Raw genomic sequence first — 20436 nt, 5'->3', positions numbered from 1 at the left:
ATACCCTGCTATCACCATCTGATTGACTGGTCTTAAAATAGGGAATAATGTTAAATAAAAACTCAGTCTAAGTTTTCAAACCTTTCTAATGGTGCAGAAGGTTTATTTACATAAATAATTTTAGTAAAATCTGCAGTCAAAACTGATCAAAACACAATAGTAAAGTTATTATTTGAGAAGCTCTGCTATTGTTTTGGATACAGTAAAGTTTGTAGAATTATTCAGCCAACAATAACAGTTTACTTATAATTCAAATTGCAGATGAAAACAACAACAAAAGTTTTATTATTTTTTTTAGGAGCCCTTTGATGTGTTGGGGCCCTTTGTGCTATTCCCCCCTCTACTTCAGCCCTGCTTGTGCACATGGGACCTTGGTGATTTCTATAAAATCTGTTTTGTTTTGTAGCAAGGTGTGTTTGTTACATCTATAGATATATGTGTGTAGGTATGAGAATAAATACAGTAGAACAGTACAAAAAAGTACAAAATAGCACAAAAAGGAAAATACTCATGTAAAGTAGACGTATCTCTAAATTGTACTTACATGCTGTACTTTAGTAAGTGTACTTTATCGTACTCTCATATTTAGTTTTCACCTGACTGTTTTTGTTTGTCTGTGTTTTTTAAAACCATTATCCTGTAAAACACTCTGAACAGGCCACGAAATGGTGCTGGACACAAAAAAAAAAAAAAATCATGTTGAATTTGATCATCTTATCTGGAGAATATTAACCAAGTGTATGACTTTACAGTGGCATGATAGTGGTTTATTTGATGCAACCCCTACCTCCAACCTATCCTACTGTATATATGTAGTATGATAGGTATATACACATGAAGATCATGACAATAATACATGTCTTTATTATTATTGCCATTTTTAACTATCCTTTATATTGTCTCTACCCAATGGTGATGATCATCAGCCTTATCATACAAAGTGCCACTTGGTTGTCGAAGCCAGTGTTGTGGGTTATACTCTGTGTCTCCTGTCGGGGGCGGTGTTGAGCCAATCTCTCCTCTTTCGAAGACCATAAAGGAGCAGATGAAAAAAAAAGGCCAAGTTGCCTTCAATTGTCCAAAGCCTAACGTCATGGAAAGAGTTACTTTGTTGCAGCGCGCACAGGAATAAACCCAAGAAATAATAGTTGCCCGTGGTGTGTGTTGACACCGTGCGGGAGCAGATTGTTTGGTCGCCGATTATTATTTTGTTTTTTGGGTTAAATTTGAGGAATCGACCGAAGATGCGCAGGAACCTGTTTACAAGGAAAACGCAGCAAGTTTGAGTCTGAGGGAATGCGGAGCAGGCTCAGAATGCACAGGGATACCATTACTCATCCCTCTGTTTTTCTTCACGCCGGGACACTTTGTCTTGGAAATATTTTCATCAAGGATCTTTTCTTGGCTCCGTGATGAGAAACAAGTGTCCGATAAGTGAACAACGCGAGGTCGCAGTCCAGTTTCTGAGGATTAAAACCACCGTCGGTGCTTTCGGAGGAGCTCTTTGGTGAAACCAGTTTTGTTTCTGAACCTGTTGACTTTGTGATGCCAAACGAGGTAGAAACTCTCTCTGTTATGAGGGAGGTTATGTGTTATAGAGCCTTTATAGCCTAAAGTTACTGTTAGATTTTTTTTAAGCACAATAGATAAGACAATAGAGCGGTAGCCTCAATGGGCTGAGGATGCTAGTGGCAACAGTAGGCTTATTTTAGACTGTGTTTTGGCGGATAGAAGTAATAGTTTACTCCTCCTGTGTTTGTGAAGCATCCGATCATTAAATTTACATAGGTCGTCTTGTGCTGCTGCACACCTGATCCAACAGCTGCCATGTAATTTGAGATGAGTTTTAATATTACAGTGAGCTTGTGTCAGATGTTTCCAACACAGCATGCATCAAGACAGTAGCGTCAGTATATACTAGGCACTATGTGCATGTAGAATTTTTCTGGTTTAGGCCCCACTGGAGTATCAAGATGTCAGTGAAAGCCAAAGCCATCTACACTTTTCAAAGTGAAAACAAGGAGGAGATCAGCATCCAGGAGAACGAGGAACTGGTTATCTTTGATGAGAACTCAGTGGACGGCTGGTTTCAGGGGGAGAACAGCCGGGGGGAGAGGGGTCTTTTCCCGGCGTCTTATGTGGAAATTATTCGCACTCGCTCAAACTCTAATGTGACTGACTGCTCCATCAGCCCAGCAGGCTCTTTAGGAAAGGACTCCTCTTATTTCTCCTCAATCCCAATCACCCCTCCTCATTTGCAGCCACCGTACGATGACGACGAAGATGATGACTGGGATGACTGGGATGACAGGTCTACTGTGGTGGAAGATGCTGACCACTCTAGGAGCCCCGGGGCCAATGGACATGCCCATCAGAGCCCACTGTCCAACAACCCCAATGTGCACTACCGGGCCAAACCACACATGGAGAGACAGGACAGCATCTCCAGCTCCAGGAAAGGCAGTATGGTGGGCAGGAACTTGAACCGATTTTCCAGCTTTGTCCGCTCAGGGGTGGAAGCATTTGTTCTGGGTGATGTACCCATGATGGCAAAGATAGCTGAGTCATACACCATTGAGATGGGTCCCTTAGGGCCCCGGTGGAAGGAGAGCCCACTGCCTTTCTCCTGCTCCATTGAAGACCCCACAAAACAGACAAAGTTCAAGGGCATCAAGACCTACATTTCGTACCGGGTCACCCCGAGCCACACAGGGCGTCCTGTCTACAGGCGCTACAAACACTTTGACTGGCTGTACAACCGCTTACTGCACAAGTTCACTGTGATCTCCGTGCCTCACCTGCCTGAGAAGCAGGCTACAGGGAGATTTGAGGAAGACTTTATCGAGAAGCGTAAGAGACGGTTGATACTGTGGATGAACCACATGACCAGTCACCCAGTCCTCTCCCAGTATGAAGGCTTTGAGCACTTTCTGATGTGTGCTGATGACAAGCAGTGGAAACTGGGAAAGAGACGGGCGGAGAAGGACGAGATGGTGGGCGCCCATTTCATGCTGACCCTCCAGATCCCTAATGAGCACCAGGACCTTCAGGATGTAGAGGAGCGGGTGGATTCCTTCAAGGCCTTTGCTAAAAAAATGGACGACAGCGTGATGCAGCTCACACATGTTGCCTCAGAGCTGGTGCGTAAACACCTTGGTGGGTTCAGGAAGGAGTTCCAGCGGCTGGGAAATGCCTTTCAGTCTATCAGCCAGGCATTCATGCTCGACCCTCCACACAGCTCAGATGCCCTCAACAACGCCATCTCCCATACAGGCCGCACCTATGAGAACATTGGAGAGATGTTTGCAGAGCAACCTAAGTATGACCTCTTCCAAATGCTGGACAAGCTGTCACTCTACCAAGGCCTGCTCGCCAACTTCCCCGACATTATTCATCTACAGAAAGGTAATGAGCTCGCCTGTGACTAGTTTGGATGTGTGAGTGGTTTCTTTGGTGCCTTCATGCATGCAAGCTCCATTAAGGGAAAATGGATAAATGTAATGATAGTAAAACATTTTAATGATGATTATGTCCATAATCACCGCAGATGTTTGGGTGTATCCTCAGCCTCCCATTCTTTTTATCATTCCTGCAACTTCATTCACATTTTAACTGAATATCCAAATCAGCTCTCTGACCACATAATGGACTTTTCATGTCACATGAGTTTGAATTTATCAGAGGATATGGCTGGCTTCAAGGTTCTAGCAGATTTTCATTGAACCTAAACACTCAGAGACAACCACCAGTGATAACTTTGTGAAAGTGAAATTGTGTATCTGGTTGTCCTACATGATGTTGTTGCATCCTGTAATTTAGACAAGCAGCAGCTACATTGGGAAAGTGTTGCTACAGCTTCAGTGGTGGTAAAAAATAATATACAAAGTCTAATGGTAGCAGACTAAGCTGATGGCCCGTCATCATGTTTTGTTTCTCAGTATATGGTATTCATTTTGTGGTGGATGACAGATTAGGTCAAGTTTTGGCCTCCAGGATCTCCCCTCCCCTCTCCACAGACACACACACCATTTTAACCCAAATAAAAAACATAGTGTGGGTATGGGATGAATATTAGGTCAGAGAGTTTGCCTGCAGCATCTGAGGTCATTCGCACCATCTCCTTGACCCCCTTGCACCCAGACACACACAAATACACACACACACATAACTACCACATTCTCTCTCTCTAACAAATACTTCCCTAACAAGGATGGACACTGACAACTTGTGCAAACACGTCTGTGAAGAGAAGGTAGGGGAGTGTTGCAGAAATAATTTATTCATCACTTGCCTGGTGTTAACCCTAAACTGATCATATTATGAAGTAAATTACAAAACAGTTGAAGATATAGATACACACTCCAATAGAAAATCATAACGTAACTATTATATTCAATATCTCTTAAGTGCAAATAATCCAAAGTAAACTGTGCATGTATCAAGGAGCTCAGGTGTCCAACTGTCTACCTAACTTGTGATATAACAAAGCCGCCATTAATATTACATTTAAAATTGTGTGTTTTTGTTTTGGAAGTTAACCTTAAGATTCCTCTGGGTCCTGTTTAAAATTTAATGAGACCAAATGCCAGCAGCTTTGTTGTAGAGGAATGATACTACCAGCAGCCATGATTTGACAAGGACACCTCAGTATCAATGGCAGGGAGTGGTGTATGGACTGTGCAGTCAGAATGGTCAAGTCAAGTGGTATGTTATCAGGTTTCCTTACCCACTGTGACCTTGGTCTTCCTCAGTAGTTTGCCTACTGTTCCAAATACCATTTAGAACCACTTAATCAATGGCTAATTAGCTGCTCAACCTAAAATCCCTGTGTTTTTTTTAGATTTATTTTGATGACATCCTTGGTGCTTAGCATCGCTGTGGTCTTTTAATCCGGTGGTTCTCACAGACAACTTGTTGACATCTTTATCCTTACTGTTTTGGTTGCGTGGTCAAGAAATACTGTGTATCAATACTAATGCCAAACACCCATTTTGTTATTTATTAAGTCCAAACATTTTCTCATAGTTGCTGGCGGAAATGTAAAATGCATCTCGTCATCTTTGCGCCAGAGCGTTTCCACTTAGTAGACACCAGCTGTTCAGAGCTGCAGAGGCAAACGTTTCTATGACACAAGGAAAAGTTCACTAATTGCCATTTTTATATGAGCTGACAGAAGAATGTGAAATGCACATTCATTATTGCTCTCACTTGGCAATGCAGGTGGCTGCAGTAATGTGTGGTCTTGCAAATCACCACCACACTTATTTCTAAAAACCCACTCTAAGAATCATACATTACATAGGTACAAACGTGGAAAAATAGAGCCACCTTTACCCTTCAAGAAGTTGTTCAACCTGATTCTACTTATCTGTGCTCACATATGTGAATGACAGCATAAACGTCATGTGCAACAGTCACTGCTTTTATGTGCTGAAAACCTTTACATGCTCCTGTATTAGCATAATGGTGTAATCATTAAACCCATGGAGCTGAAATCATAAAACACGCCATTGTCCTGTAACTTTACATAAACCACATGGGGAAATTTTAGTTCTGCTCAGGTCTACTACTCAAACATTATCTGCTGTTAACCTTGTTAGATTTTTGCCCAGGACACTCCGTGCACAGACATATCAGCTTTCTGTGTCTGCTCTCAAACAAGTAACCGTATCAGCTGATTGGAGTTAGTTCAGGAGAAAGGAAAGGGCTGCTACCAGCGAGGAATAATGCTGCTCGTGAATGTTGTTATCTGCTTCATGCAGCTGGTGCTCGTTATCACAGAATTCATTTGTGATTCAGTTCAGCTAGTTATATTTAGTCACTCCACCCAGGTACAACTGAGAAAAACAAAGCTATCTGAGTAATATTAAAGGGCCAGTCCACCCAAATCATGAAAAATGAATGTTATTAATCAGCACCAGGGTGGTGTCAGGTCATGTCAAATTCCATTCACCTTGACTATACTGGGATGACTGGGACAAACAGCTGAAAACCTGGGTACATTAAGTCAAAATATTTGCTCTGTTACATATGATTAAGTTTAAGTCGAGACTTGTATCATAAGTCAAGCCAAAATTATGTCACTGAAAGTTGGCGTCAAAGTTGTGGTCAGATGTGTAGTTTTGTTTACTTATACTTTAATCTAGTTTTAAAGTAGTTTTTGCAAAAAGGAATAGTTGATCATTTTGGGACATATGTTTATTCACATTTGTGAGATAAGTGATAGCACTTTCATGTCTGTACCACAGAAATAAACCTGGAGCTAGGAGATAGTAAGCTTAACTTAGCATAAAGACTGGAAGCAGGGGGAAACAGCTAGCCTGGCTCACTCTAAAGGTAACAAATTCTGCCTACCAGCACCTCTAAAGCTCATTAACATATTATATCTTATTTATTTAAACCATGCAAAAATAAAGTTTAATAATGACAATTTGACATTTTAAAGGGGGATAAAGCTATTTATATTTTAAACTGTACATGAGGAGGTTGTGCAGGGGTGTTTTTGTTCAAGCAGAGACCTTTTCTCTCAGCTGAATCTTCCCTTGATGTGACTTGTGTTCTGCTGAACCACATACAGCTGTGGCAACACTCAGAACACGCAGAACTGAGGTCAACCTTTTCCGGTGCACTCCTCCTCCTCTTCTTCATTGCTTTTTTCCTGCCTGACTTTCCCCTTCACTGAGGACTATAGGAGCTGTTTTTTTTACTGTGATCCTGGTGAGCATGTGATCTTCAGGAATGTTGACTGTCTTTGAGTTTTGGTGGTGGGCAGTGACTGCATGTGGCCTTGATAAAATGGGTGAAGGGAGGAGAAGGTTTTGGGTAATGTCAGAAAAATGTCAGGGTGCGCTCCATGCATCTTTTGCTCCCATTTTCTCTGCCCTGTTTTGGCTTTTACTCAACATCTTTTTTGGCCTCTGCTGTTTCTCAGTCTGTCACGAAAGCTTCACCTCTGTCTCGTTCTACTCTTCACGTCTGTCTGCTTCTTTTCATCTCTTTCCCTCTCATTTTCCCCTAAAGACATCCATATCAAAATTATCTATCTGCTGCCCTGGTTTCAATAACAAGAGAGGCCTGGACTCCTAACAGTGCACTGCAGCACTTTGAACCTTTGCCAAAACTAATCCCATAGTTAGACCTTGATCTTGTTTGAATACAATTGGAAGTCTTGATCTGAAGGGTTAATTGCATTGCATTGTGATAGAATAAAAGCCATCTGAGGCTTTTGTGTGAAAGGCAGATGCGAGCACTGCCGGCTACAATTACTTGTTTGTTGGTAATCTCTGAAATTTACTGCGCTGTCCCCTATTGAATCAATAGTACTTCGATATATTTTGAATTACTATACTTAATCGTAAACTGAGCTATGTTGGCCTGGTATCAATATGGATTTAAATATTAAATGTGTTCTCTCTGGAAGGAAGGATACATTGACAGCATCTGTAACTGTAAAGCAGATATAGTCTGTAGATTTTGTACCTGGCGACAACTGAGACACTAATCTGAGAAAAAACCACCTCTTGAAGCTTTCAATAATCACAAAAGGGAACACAATACAGTGAAACCAACCCGCCCCATGGTGTGAGTTTCACTTTGGTAAGATGAAATCTGAGGCTCTGTGTGAAGTCTGAATCTGCATCACCTGCAAATGACATGTTGTGGAGAGCAAGGCAAAAAATGATAAATTCTTGTGGACAAACCCAAACAATAATGTATTTCTGAACTTCGAAGTTGTGGGTTAGCTAGAAAAGGCCACACTGGAATATTTGCAGTTTAAAATCCTGAAGTACAAGGTCATAAATGACATAAAACCAAAGCAAAAACCATGACAGATGTTCTGTTGTACTGTGTGGTGCATTTTTCTAAAGAAAATGCACCAGACTTTTGCTGTGTCGTGACTCATTTTCTTGGTATAGAAAGTCTTTACGCCCCTTTAGCTGTTGTCGACATTGGGATAAAACCTTCTGTGATCCACACCAGAGCAGAGCATTATTCAGTTTGAGAATGAGCTAGCTCCCCTGGGATTCCTCCAGCACGCCAGCCAGACTTTTAATCTGGACAAGAGGTTAGTTGTCCTCCATATGGCAACACATTACAAAACCATATGCAGGCTCTATCATTCTGAAGGGAAAGACATTTTATTGCCAGTTCTGAGGAAATGTGTGTGTCAAATGCCCCCTTTATCTGCACCAAGAACAGAGAGTCTAACTTACAGTTTGTCTGAGCAGTTCTCACTATTGTTTAGTTTTCCTAAGGGCAGACCAGGAGCACATGGCGTGTTTATATGTTCTAACAGACATGTAACAGATTAATTAATTCCATATACTGGTTGCAGAAGTCAAGAAAATACCACATTGTCAGCAGGTTCACAAACTGCAATCTGTGATACCAGGCTAATGAAAGCGTACTCTGGGTTGCGGGATCCTGCACTGGACCATGTCATGGCACCTTTTGAATGTTGATTGTATGTTATTTTGTCGTCCTCTGTCCCCCTTTACTGACGGTGGTGACTTTGGAGGCAAATGTTTTCTCTCTCCTGTTTTCTAACTCATAAATCTTGACAAAGGCTAGGCCCTCGTCTTCACACACACAGTCTATCCACATGCTTCTGCATTCCTGTCTGTGTTGGCCCAGCGCACTGCTGTTTCACACTGAAGGAGATTACAGATGTCTCCAAGAACTCGGTTTTTTACCACCGCCGCCTCCCTCCTCCTCTCCAAAAACCACATACTTTGTGGCATTAGACTGAAAAAGAAATAAAGTAAGAGAGGAAGCTGGCAAATATTATAAAAGCCAGTGCCATAGAAAGTCTATTTCTATTGTTTCTTATGGTTCACAAAGATATAGCTATAAAGGTTTTGTCCAGACAGAAAAAAAATCCATCCTTCTCCTTCATTTCAATCAGACTGCTGCATTGGCACACTGATCGACAACATTGTCAAAGTGCCAGCGTTAGTCAAATAACCAAGTTTCAACAAGTGTCTCTTGGCCAACTAAATTAAATAAAGTAAATTAGCCTAGCCAAGTCGAACCTGGCCACAGCCGAATGTGACGTCCTCCATCAAGCACTGTGTTACAGCCAATCAAGCGCGAATTAGGACACATTCCTGGTGGATTACTTTATAACATGACTACTACTTACCGTGCAGTTATTGAGACAGGTAAAACAGATTGTCAGTGTGACGACTTTGGACTTCCTGTCTCACAGTATGCTGGTTTTTGGTGTCTGATATACCTGACATGGATCTGTAACTTAAAGTAGACGTCTGGGATTGTACTGTATTTCATACTTTCACCACTACCTGTAGCAGCACCAACAAAGTATATTGACAGTGGATTAAATGAGCGTGTGTAATGTGAAAAGAGACACTTGTAGTGACCATAAACGACTCTCTAATGTTGTATTATTTTAAATATGTTGTTTGGCTGCTCCACTGCTCCCAAATGTGCCCCAAATCAATCAGTGTTCAGTGAATGTACGGCTATTTTTAGCCTGAAAGACAGTCTGAAGGAATGACATGGCTGCTCAATGGTTTGCACTTTCACCCCACAGCTGGAGCCGACCAGGCCAGCTGGGGGCTTTCTGTGAGTAGTTTGCATGATCTTCCTGTGTCTGCTTGGGTTTCCTCCTCCGTGCTCTGGCTTCTTTCCACAGTCCAAAGTTATGCAGGCCAGGTTCAGTGGAAACCTTGAATTGCTAGTGTGTGTGAATGTGAATGTCTGTCTACATGTGCTTATCCTGAGATAGACTGGCAACCTGTCCTGGCTGAGCTGGGATAGGATAGAAAATGGATGGATGTCTTATTTGCTTGACTCTCCATGTGCTTGTATTGTCTTAAAGGAATGGAAAATAGAGGTAACTCTCTATTTTGTTCATGTTTAGATCAATTCATTCTATGGGTTTACCAGTTTGCTGTCTGTCCACTGAGATGATAACATTTCTACGTTTCTGAAACTCTATCTTCTTTGTTTCTCTGTCTTTCCCTGAAAGAAATTAAGCTCCAACTCTCAGAAAGCCTCTGGGTGTCTGGGTATCGCTGCTGCCATGGTAACACTGACATGATACTTGTGGTTGGCATGGAGATGCCACCCCTCATAGGAGAGCATTGTTAGCAGTGTATTCTCTAGTCTTTTCTTGTGTCATGCTATTGTTGTGTGAGCATTACTAAGCAATCATACATGTTAGAGTCATGGAACAAGCCTTGTCATTTCACCAAGTGTTTTATTTGGTAGGATATGTCAGTTGAGGTTGGACATGATGGACACATTCATTGTGTCAAGGGCAACTAAAATTCTGATTAGTTAAACATCTTTCATCACAGGAACATCTTGCACTTTTTTTTTTTAAATGTGTGCTTGCCTCGCTCAAGCCATTGCAACACTTCTCATTAGACAAATGTTACAGGACAAACACACTGAGGAAATAATACATCTGTTCCATAACAAAAGAACTGACACTGTTATATAACGCTGTGTATTAATTTAATGTCACAGCCAGAAACAGAACTCTTGTCTCACAAAGCTTAAAGTCATAATAGTAAGCTAAACAATTATGGAATTATGGTCCTTTGTTTTACTATTTGTGTGGTGACATAACTAATTTTTTAATGTCTAAACTGTGTGAGGTTGGCTGAGTTTGACAAGCCTTCTCAAAACTTAACAATAAAGCTGGCCATTGTGTTCCAAATGACAGCTGGAAATTCCAAATATTTTTATCCATATCTGGTCCAACTTTTGATTTAACTGGGAAACACCCCCTTTTTAAAATCCAAGTGTAGGAAACTTGAGCTGAAAAGAGATGAAATGAAATCCTCTGCAGAGGAACATTGTGAGATAAACACAGAACTATTAGGAGTGGTAATGAATTATACATCCTTTCAAGATTAGTGCTTAGCATATCCCACTTAATAAACAAATACATCATGATGGCAACATGTCTGACACGAGGGTGGATTTATAACACCATCTGTGTAAACGTGAAGTATATAATAGTTTTAGATCATATTCTTTACACACATAAAACAAACATCTGTTGAACATCTCTTTGCATGGCTTCAATTAAGAGCTTCGGCTTGAGCGTTGGAGCTATTACTGTAGAAACTTCGTGCCTTACTTCTGCGAGTGTAACAGTTGCATTCATGGTCAGTAAAGTAGACGAGCACAAGGGAGGATGGAGCGTGCAGAGGAAGTTGCCTGATCACAGATTAAACATTTCTGGTAACTGATTCCCTGTGCAGGCTTGAGAGGGCGGTTCTGTTTTGAACATTCCTCATCCCTGAAGTAATGAAAAATAAAAGAGTAAAAAATTAGCCTCAAAGATAAATGGACAAAGGATATTTGAGATGGCTAAAGTTGGTGGTGAGCACATTCCAGCTTAGGACATAACTCCAGCTCTGTTTTTATCTGTGTATCTGATTGGCTGCTGTAAACACTATTACTGTTAGCTTACTCAGCAGTGGGGGTTTTTTCATGTTTGTGTATCCTCCATGCTTTTAAGGTCCATTTTAAACACTGGCAGATATTGCAAAGTCCTTTTGACCCTGTCATGCACTCATGCTCTTCTCTTTAAAGCTTCCCTTTCCTCTCTATTTTGAGCTCTTCTGTACCCATTTTCCTTAACTTTTCTCCATTCCTCTCTGCAACTCCATTAAGCTTAAATGTCAGTGTTTACCTAGATCTGGCAGAGAAGAAGCAAATATAAACTTTAAAATGTCAGAGCTCACCAAAGTTGAATTTTGTGCCTACACTGTGACTAAATCTGTGAAATCTTGACAGTGCTATCCTTTCAGGGAACAGAAACTAATAATAAAGTAATAAAATGTCAGGGAGTGTAAACAGCACAGTACAGAGAAATTAGACTTTCTCTAGCATGTTCCTGATTTGTCACTACTGTTAAAATGTGTGGATGAATTTCTGGTTGCCATTTTACCATTTGTCTTTTTTTGTTTTCATTCACATTTAGATCAACAAAGGAGAAACATCTCATCAGTTCACTGTGGTGCTTGACACAGACGTCAGCCCCTCCGCACACACTCACACACACACTCACTCACATCCCTTTAGTAATGGTCAGTGTTTTGTGGTGACAAGCCCCATTTGTCCTCAGTTGGAAAATGTTTCTATTCTGCCTGTTGTGAATAACATCCACTAATCTTATTCAGTCACGTTATTTCTTCCTGTGTTTGAAGTCTTAACCAAATTCCCAGTTTAGTTTATTTTACAATGCACTGATGAGTCATCCTGACTACGCAAATTCAATTCAAAAGGAATATTACACCAAGTTTTCTTGTCAGTATTTGACCATTATAAAGCAGGTAAAGGTTTTCAGACTTACAGTATTCTAACTTAGACTGTATTCTGGTGTTATAATGCACATGTAATGGCTGTTTCAGTAAGCTGGTTCACCAAACTGTAGCACATTATCTTGGATTTGAAAACGTCATGCTATAACCTGCCAAATATTTTTCCCTTTTACTTTGCAAGAGAGAAATTTAGCCCATTTCCAAGTCTTGAAGGAAAAATGGGGGTGTTTTGCGGTTTGCACTGCAGCAGTGAAGTCATTACATACTGGTGGCTATGCTTTCACATATTAACCCAGTACTGTTTCACTCCTCACAGCCACATAAACCCATTTACCTCGAAAGGATTGTGAAGCAATAAGCAGTCTTTTTCATAGAGATTTTATTTAACTTAACCTGTTAAGGGAAAGCTTTTGAAGGATGATATCTTGATTTGTAAGCATGGGGTCAGTTTTTTCCCAAAAACTGCTACTTAATGTGTTTGTTTTGGAAATATAATCATTATTTTCAGAAGAGGTTAAAAAGGCCAGTGACTTCCTCAGAAAAATAAACTGTCCACAGCACAACATAACTGGGCAAAGTTGACATTTTGATTCAGTGTACTAGCTACTACCCTGACAAATTTAGTCATGCTACATTTGTACATTTGTACATCTTCCTAAAGAGACCCATTACAGTAAGATCTCTTGTCAAACAGTGGAGACTAGCAGTCCACTTATCGGCCTATGTTATGCTGATCGATTGCATACACATTGTAGGGGTTGACGGATGTATACAAACTAAACTCAGCTAAAGAGGCTCAACTCCAGCTTAAGGGTAGGCCTACCTCCACTTCAGGATTAAACAAGAAGTGTGATTTAATAAACTATGACGGGAAACCATGATCCCAGATGAGAATGATTTAAAATTAGACACACTTGTCCTAAAAGTGCTGTGTGCTAATGTTTGGATCTTAGAAGAATCTGCAGTCTGTGGTGAAAAATAATGCTGGCTTTGATTAAAAGGAACTCAACCATAATGAACTGGGAAATTTCATCAACACTAATACACAAATCTAAGCACATTAAAAAAACAACAACAACAACATGCTGTAAACAAATACAAGTATCTTAAAGAGGGACTTCCTTCCGACTTCCAAAGGGACAGAATAGACAGAGTAGAAGAGCTGCACATCCTGAACCCGTCCTGCAGTGACCTCAGGCCCAGGGAGGTCTGTGGGAATGGGGTATTTAGCAGATGCCGTTTAGCAGAGTTCATTTACCCAGAGGGTTGCGGTCATAGTCAATCTTGACCGTCCTCATTCTTTTTCTCTCTGTATCATACTCTCACATAGTGCATGACTTGTTAAACTAGGCGGGGTATCTGCGGGTTTCGAAAAGTCAACAGAAACCACTGCATTAAGCTCCCTCAAAAGAAGGAATTAAAAGGCATTAAATTTAGTTTTGTGTCCGACTGCGTGCTAAGAGGGAAATGTTGCATACTGATAAACTGAAAGTGGGAATGTTGCAACAGTGGACTGTGCTCACAGGAGGGTGTTCAGTCCTTTTTGGAGGAGTTTCAGTCAGCACCATTAAACCTATGGTAACACTGTCACAACAACAAGCTACAGTAGTTACACAGGTGCACGTGACGATTTTAGCAAAAGCTTGAATTGACGCTTTCCTCTCCTCCCACTATAACCTCCTTTCCCGTCTTAATCTCCTGTAGAGCAATAATATCTACAGAGCACAGACCCATGAAGCTTTCACACGTGAGCCATAAAACTTGCGGTAGCCGCTCTGGTTGGACAAGATAAACAAATCTGGTGACTTTCCAGACCACTGGCCATGTATCACAGGATATTTGCTAGCTCAAGTAAAAGCTTATAGTGGGAAAGAGAGATTTGTTTGTAGAATAGCAGGAAACCTACACAGATTTGGTTTTTATTCCATCACAGTTTGTCTTTTTGTAGCAGGTATTTGTATAGTTTTGCGTCAAGTTAACAAAGCAGATTTAGCTGCAAGGAAGAACACATCAAGCTGTCTTTGTGGTGAGATTTTGGATTGGCTGAAAATTTACAGAAGGAACTGTAGGAGACCTACACAGCCTTTCTTTTTATTTTACCACAGTTTTTCATGTTGTAACTTGTATTTTGTGGCTTTAATAGTATAATTTTGTGACTCACATAACTGCAAAGAAGAGTGCTTCAAGCTCTCTTTGTGATGAGATTTTGAATTAGCTGATTCAAAAATATCAGACTCACCCATTATTCCCCCATCCCTACACATGCACACAACCACACACAACCATAAGCGCTTTCCCTTTATGTCCCACAGACATGCTATCTGGTGATGCACATTCTCCTCTCATGTGGAAAACAGAATACATGAATGTAGGTCAGCGCCACAGACTGTAGTCCACACACCTCCTCCTCTCTGGAACAGATTGGAAGTGCTGTTCATGCTTTCCCAGACTTCTGCCAGGAATTCCATGAAAAATCCAGGACGGCATGAACTCACAGATACAGTTAACCGATGCTGCGGCAGATATATGAAAGACAGAACAACCAGCTTGTCCAAACTAGTCCTGCTAGCTGGATTATTTACACAGAGTCTGACTGAAATCTCTGTGCTTCCTGGTTTTGAGCTCAGGTCGTATGAGATCGAGACAGACTCGCTAATCTGATGGGAAATGCGGTGTGGCGACATACCATGAGACTGCCATGTTCTGCACTTGGAAAGTGACGTCATGGCAGTCTGGGGCGAATGTGGTTACAACTTGTCCTCATCTCACTGAAACTAGACGTTTGGTATGCAGTGAAACAAAAAGTAATAGTGCGGCGTGTTCCCTGCTCTACCTATAAAGTGCACAGCTTTACTCTAGTTAATATCTGGGGTAAAAGTTACGATGTTGGTCTTTCCTGCAGAGCTCCACTGAGAAGATATTGGTATAACATTACTCTTAGAGGGGTTTTTCTCTCATATAGCACATTATACTGTAATACAGACCCACCCAAAGAGCAATAAAAACCTGAGACTGTTTTTTTTTTAGACTTTATTTTTTATCACAACGTTTGTTTAGGGTTTTTTTTTTCAAGCACATTTTATAGTCTTTTTTCTGACTATGCAACAGTTACTATCACTAACCTCTAATTGGGATATACTCTGAGTTTTTAACATTGTCGAAAAATAGTGAAAGGTGAGTTAAGAGTGACATTAAAGGGTGTGTTCCACCAAAACAAAACACAATTTCTCATTTACCTCTAGCGGTATTTATCCATTCAGATAGTTTTTGTTTTATTTGTCCAGTTTATCTGTCCTTTGTAATATTTATGCCTTCACTCCAAAACAATGGAGGTGTATTAAATGACATTTTTATAAAATTCAGTAGCAATCAGCAGCTGTTCACGGTGTGTTCTGTAAACTATCGCTATGTTTCTGTAAAGACACGTCACTGTTAAACTTTTAAATATAGTTTTTCAGCGTAGTGAGCAGGACAAATTAAAATTCACCTGCGTTGTACTGTGGAGGCAGAAATAACCCACAGCCTGAGAAATAAAATCAGAACTGTCTGCATGAATAGATAATTGGATGTGTAAGTGATAAGAGATAGTTTTGTTGTATTTGGGTGGAGGCAGACTCCTCAAATGGATATCTCAATTTCCATTTCATCTCCCATTTGTGTGAACTGGCCCTTTAACCTCACAATTTACCATAAACTGACAATGCTGCTTTGTGTTTAGACTATGACAGTTTTTATAGTAGTTTTTTTTTTCTTTCAACCCAGGTGCCTTTGCCAAGGTGAAAGAGAGTCAGCGGATGAGTGACGAAGGGAAGATGGACCAGGACGAGGCCGACGGCATTAGGAAACGCTGCCGGACGGTTGGTTTTGCCCTCCAGGCAGAGATGAGCCACTTCCATCAGCAGCGAGAGGTGGACTTCAAAGACATGATGCAGGCCTACCTCAGGGAGCAGATAGCCTTTTACCAACGTGTTGTTCAGCAACTGGAGCGCACCCTGCGCATGTACGACTGTCTGTAAAGACACCAAATTGCTCCCCCAGTTCAAGATGCCAAAAAACACACAGAGGAGGCAGAAAGGAAGATCCAGGTCTTGACTCTTTCATCAAGGCATTTTGTTGTTGGCCATATTTGGCTCAGTTTGAAAAGACTTGCAGATAAATGAAGCAGTAGTTACTGGAAGACATACAAAGCCAGTCAGTCTTTCACCTTGATGGATTCAAAGTCATATTGTTGTTTTGTTTTTGTTTGTGTTTTTTTTTTTTCAAAGACCTACTGTACCTTTTTTTCTGAAATACACATCACATAGGCAATGTCACAGCATTTTGTTTATTTTACATAATTTAAGGTGTTTGTAACACTAAGATAAGAATATAGGTTTCAAATTCATAGTGGATCTATAGTTGATTGTTCCATAGTGTAACACATGAAAGCCATGAAACGGGTTTTTATTTTGAAACTGTCCCCTTCTCTCCAACATCATGCACTTTGGCTGCTCCAGGGACTGATTCCAGTTACTTCCTACATGTGAGAAAAAAAAAATCACAATAAATAAACATTCCAGATCATCCAGTCACTTTTATCAAAACACAAAAGATAGTATTTCTATCCAGTCAACTGTACAATATATCATATGGGGAATTTCCTCTGATTCATATTAAGGGCTCAACTTGCTCAGGTGTTCACTGCTTAGTTTCACTTACTTTCTTTTTGTTATCTCTTTATACAAGTCAGAGAAGCCTGTCTAAACCTTGGACGATGTTAATGACACCATGTGATCCAGTTTCGTTTTCTTACTTTTTTTTTCCATGAATTACGTGCCTTTAAGGATCTGAGGCATTCTGATGGAATATTTGTAAATGGACCATTTGTCTGTAGCATGGCATGTGTTGTGTAGGGTGAATTGTTGGAATGAGTTGTGTTTATAGACAAGTTTGCACATGTTTTTTTTATATACTGATGGGTCATAGTGCGTGTGGTTGTGTTTATGTGAAGGTGAATGAATGAAATGGATCAACAGCTGTGCTGATCAGTTCCCTTTGCTGTGGTGAAAAACAAACAATCCTGTGTTTTTATGTAGCAGCAGGTTTATCCAGTCATTTTATATGGGAAATAGTCAGGTATGATTAAACTGGTTGTGTGAGGCAGAGCATCAATTTGGCGTTTCAGTGTTTGTATTAGATCATTTCATTGACAAAAAAACCCCCAAATTCTTCCTATTACCAGAGTTTTTGTGTTTCCATGTATTGTGGGTTAAAAATGATTTGTTCACTGTTTAGAATTTTTAAACCACATTAAATGCACAAGTAAAACCAAATAATATTATTCAGAATATGCCTAGAATCTGACATTTTGGAAAATGTGCATACTTGATTTTTTTTTTTTTTTTTAAGCAGAGTTAGTGAGAAGATCAATAGCATTCAGTCTTTCTGTTAAATAAGAAGCTACAGCTAGTAGGTAGTTAGCTTTGCATGAATACTGGGAAGACAGCTAGCCTTACTCAGGCCATTGGGTAACAGCACCTGCCAGAACCTTTAAAGCTCAGTAATCAGCATGTTATCTCTCATCTGTTTATTCTACACAAAAATGAAAGTGTAAGACTGTCAGTGTGTGGTTTTACAGGGGGTTAACCTTTCAAGAAATAGTCTCGCACATAACCACCTGTAAAACCACAACTTGTCATTCTTACATTTGGGTTTTTGTGCAGAGTAAACAAACAAGATGCAACGTGTTAATTAGTGAACTTTGGAGGTGGATTTTAATGCTGTGCTAAGATAACCAGTTGCTGAATGGACCCTCAAATTTATCCTGCAGATATGAGTAGCATCAATCTTCTCCTTTAACTCTGTCCAAAAGACAAAGTTACACATATTTTCCAAAATGTTGAACTACTCCTTCAATAATGATCCATGTACCATATTGCTTTTATTTCACTGTGATCACAGTGTAGACGTGTGAAGTTCTGAAATTTAGCTTTTAATTTGACATTTCTTCTCATTTTTCCACGTCACATGAGATCCGTATGACCATGAGGATTAGAGTCCCAATCCTCTCTGTCTGAGTGAGTGTTTATTACTAAATAAGAGTTGTTCTAGTAACATTACTCATCCTGTTTAACAAGAGAACAGTTTCACGGCAACTTGTGGTGTAGACGAGACTATCTTTAGCATCGTGTCGACCTTAGAGGTGCATGTGGAGTCTGCGTTGCAATTATGAGCATTACCTCAAGAAGTGTAGGGGATGTATTTATGAGCTTGACGTTGCTTTTCCTCAAGTAGCTTCCAATGTTTATTTGCAAGTTGTGAGACACTGATTCTTGATTTTGATGGAAGAGGGGTTGATCTCTCAGTGGTGCGTTTGGGTGCGGATGAAAATTCATTGTGTGAAATCTCTGCCTGTTTTTCAGTTTCCGAATTTGAAGTTAGAACCTTATTGTGGCTCTTCCATAACAAAGAAGTGCTGATTCAGAGTGCAGGTTTCTCAGTAAACAAATGGTCTGTGTATGTGTGTGTTTGTGTGTGACTCAGATATGAGTGTTGTCTCAGTTACTTTGCTGCTCAGTCCACATCTGCAGCCCTTAACTCTTTGCTGTCTAAATGTGGCATTGTTTATGTTTGGTTATTTTTGAGCAAACCTCTGCTTTCCATATGTCAGCATTTTTTCTTTTTTGGTCAGCAGTTGCACTCATTGCAGTTTCTCCAAGACCAAAGAAGTCAGACATTTTCTATACTGAACAAATTGGTTCTCTGGTTTTGTAATTGAATCTGTTCAACTCCGAGGAAACTGTGAAGAGAGCATTTGGAAAGAACGAAAAAAACATTCCACAAAGACAATATCATGGACACCAAAGGCAAAGACAGATTTTTGGCAAAAGAAAAATAAGAAAAGTGCAGATGAAAGAGTGAAATCCTTTCAAAAAAGTACTTGCAGCCCCAACCAGGTTTCATAATGACACTTGCCTCATGTTCCAAAGCTGCATGATAAGTTAAATGCCAGGCATTTCACACAGGTGACTGTTTCTTAACATGGATGTGTGACCTGGTGAGTTGCAGGAGCTCTATGCTTTAGTTTGAGTCTCTGAAATAACAAGACGATGATTTTCAGTAAGTAATTTGTCACTTGATTTAAGGGAAGGGGACATAAAAATCTTAATAAAAGTAATGATGGTGATTTCTCTCTGTCTTTCTCATCTTTGTGGGTTTGAATGTCTGCAACATCAGTCAGAAATTACTTAGAAACCAGTGTGTGATACAGCAGTGTGAGTTTGTTTCCATGAATATGTGGACTATTCAAGTGTTTTTAAATCATTGACACGTCTAAGCACGGATACAAAAATGGGGCATCCACTTTATCCAGTGTGTCTTTGCATTCCTGTTGTCATATTCTACTGTTTTCTCTGTCCATGCTCGGTCCGCCAGGATATTTGTGAACAGGATGTAATGACACACACAAACAGTTTATCCTGAACATAACCAAAACAAGGGCAGCCAGGCGCTCTTTTCCACATTTCTCTGTACATGTAAACACACCAACACAGTGGTGTAATGCCAAAATTAATGAACCAGAAAGAAATATGTGCACATCTTGCCAGAGGTCTGAAAAGAGAAGACTTTTTTCCCCCTTAAAAGTCTTGGAGGGAGTAATCATTCTGCTAAATCTATTATCTGCATGTTTTTTTAGCCACTCTAGTGTTATGGGAATGCCAGTCTGTTGGTTGGTTGGTTGGTCCACCATTTTGGTCTAGACTGAAACATCCCAACAACCACTGAATGGATTACCATAAAATTGTGTACAGACATTCATTTTCACCTCCTGGTAAATCCTACTGACTTTGGTGATCCCTTGAATTTTCCTCCAGTGCCTCCATGAGGCTGACATTTTTTTTTTTTTATTTTTTTTGTATTGAGAGAAATATCTTGATAATTATTGGAGGGAGTTGGTCCAAATTTTGCTCACATTCTGATATTAACTTTAGTCCAAGAACATTTTATTGAAAGTTTCCTTAAATGAATGAGGTGCTCCTGCTGGGTTAATTCTCAGAGACAGCTGATGAATGCCAAACTGTAGCCTAGTACAAAATGTTAAAATGGAGCCCAGGCTTTTCCCTTTAATGTGTTCCAGATGTTTCGGAAGCAAACA

General features: G+C 40.2%; 1 protein-coding gene across 1 annotated transcript; it reads left to right on the top strand.

Annotated features, from left to right (window-relative positions):
* The first annotated feature begins 1075 nt into the window (after positions 1 to 1075).
* On the top strand, positions 1076 to 19467 carry snx33 (sorting nexin 33). Its single transcript, XM_041038481.1, has 2 exons — positions 1076 to 3405; positions 16065 to 19467. The coding sequence occupies exons 1-2, from the start codon at positions 1974 to 1976 to the stop codon at positions 16316 to 16318; spliced, it is 1686 nt and encodes a 561-aa protein (XP_040894415.1). The 5' UTR covers positions 1076 to 1973; the 3' UTR covers positions 16319 to 19467.
* The last annotated feature ends 969 nt before the right edge of the window (positions 19468 to 20436 follow it).

Source organism: Toxotes jaculatrix, chromosome 5, assembly GCF_017976425.1.
Source record: "Toxotes jaculatrix isolate fToxJac2 chromosome 5, fToxJac2.pri, whole genome shotgun sequence".
Lineage (NCBI taxonomy): Eukaryota > Metazoa > Chordata > Actinopteri > Toxotidae > Toxotes > Toxotes jaculatrix.
This window is presented reverse-complemented; position numbering and strand designations above follow the sequence as displayed.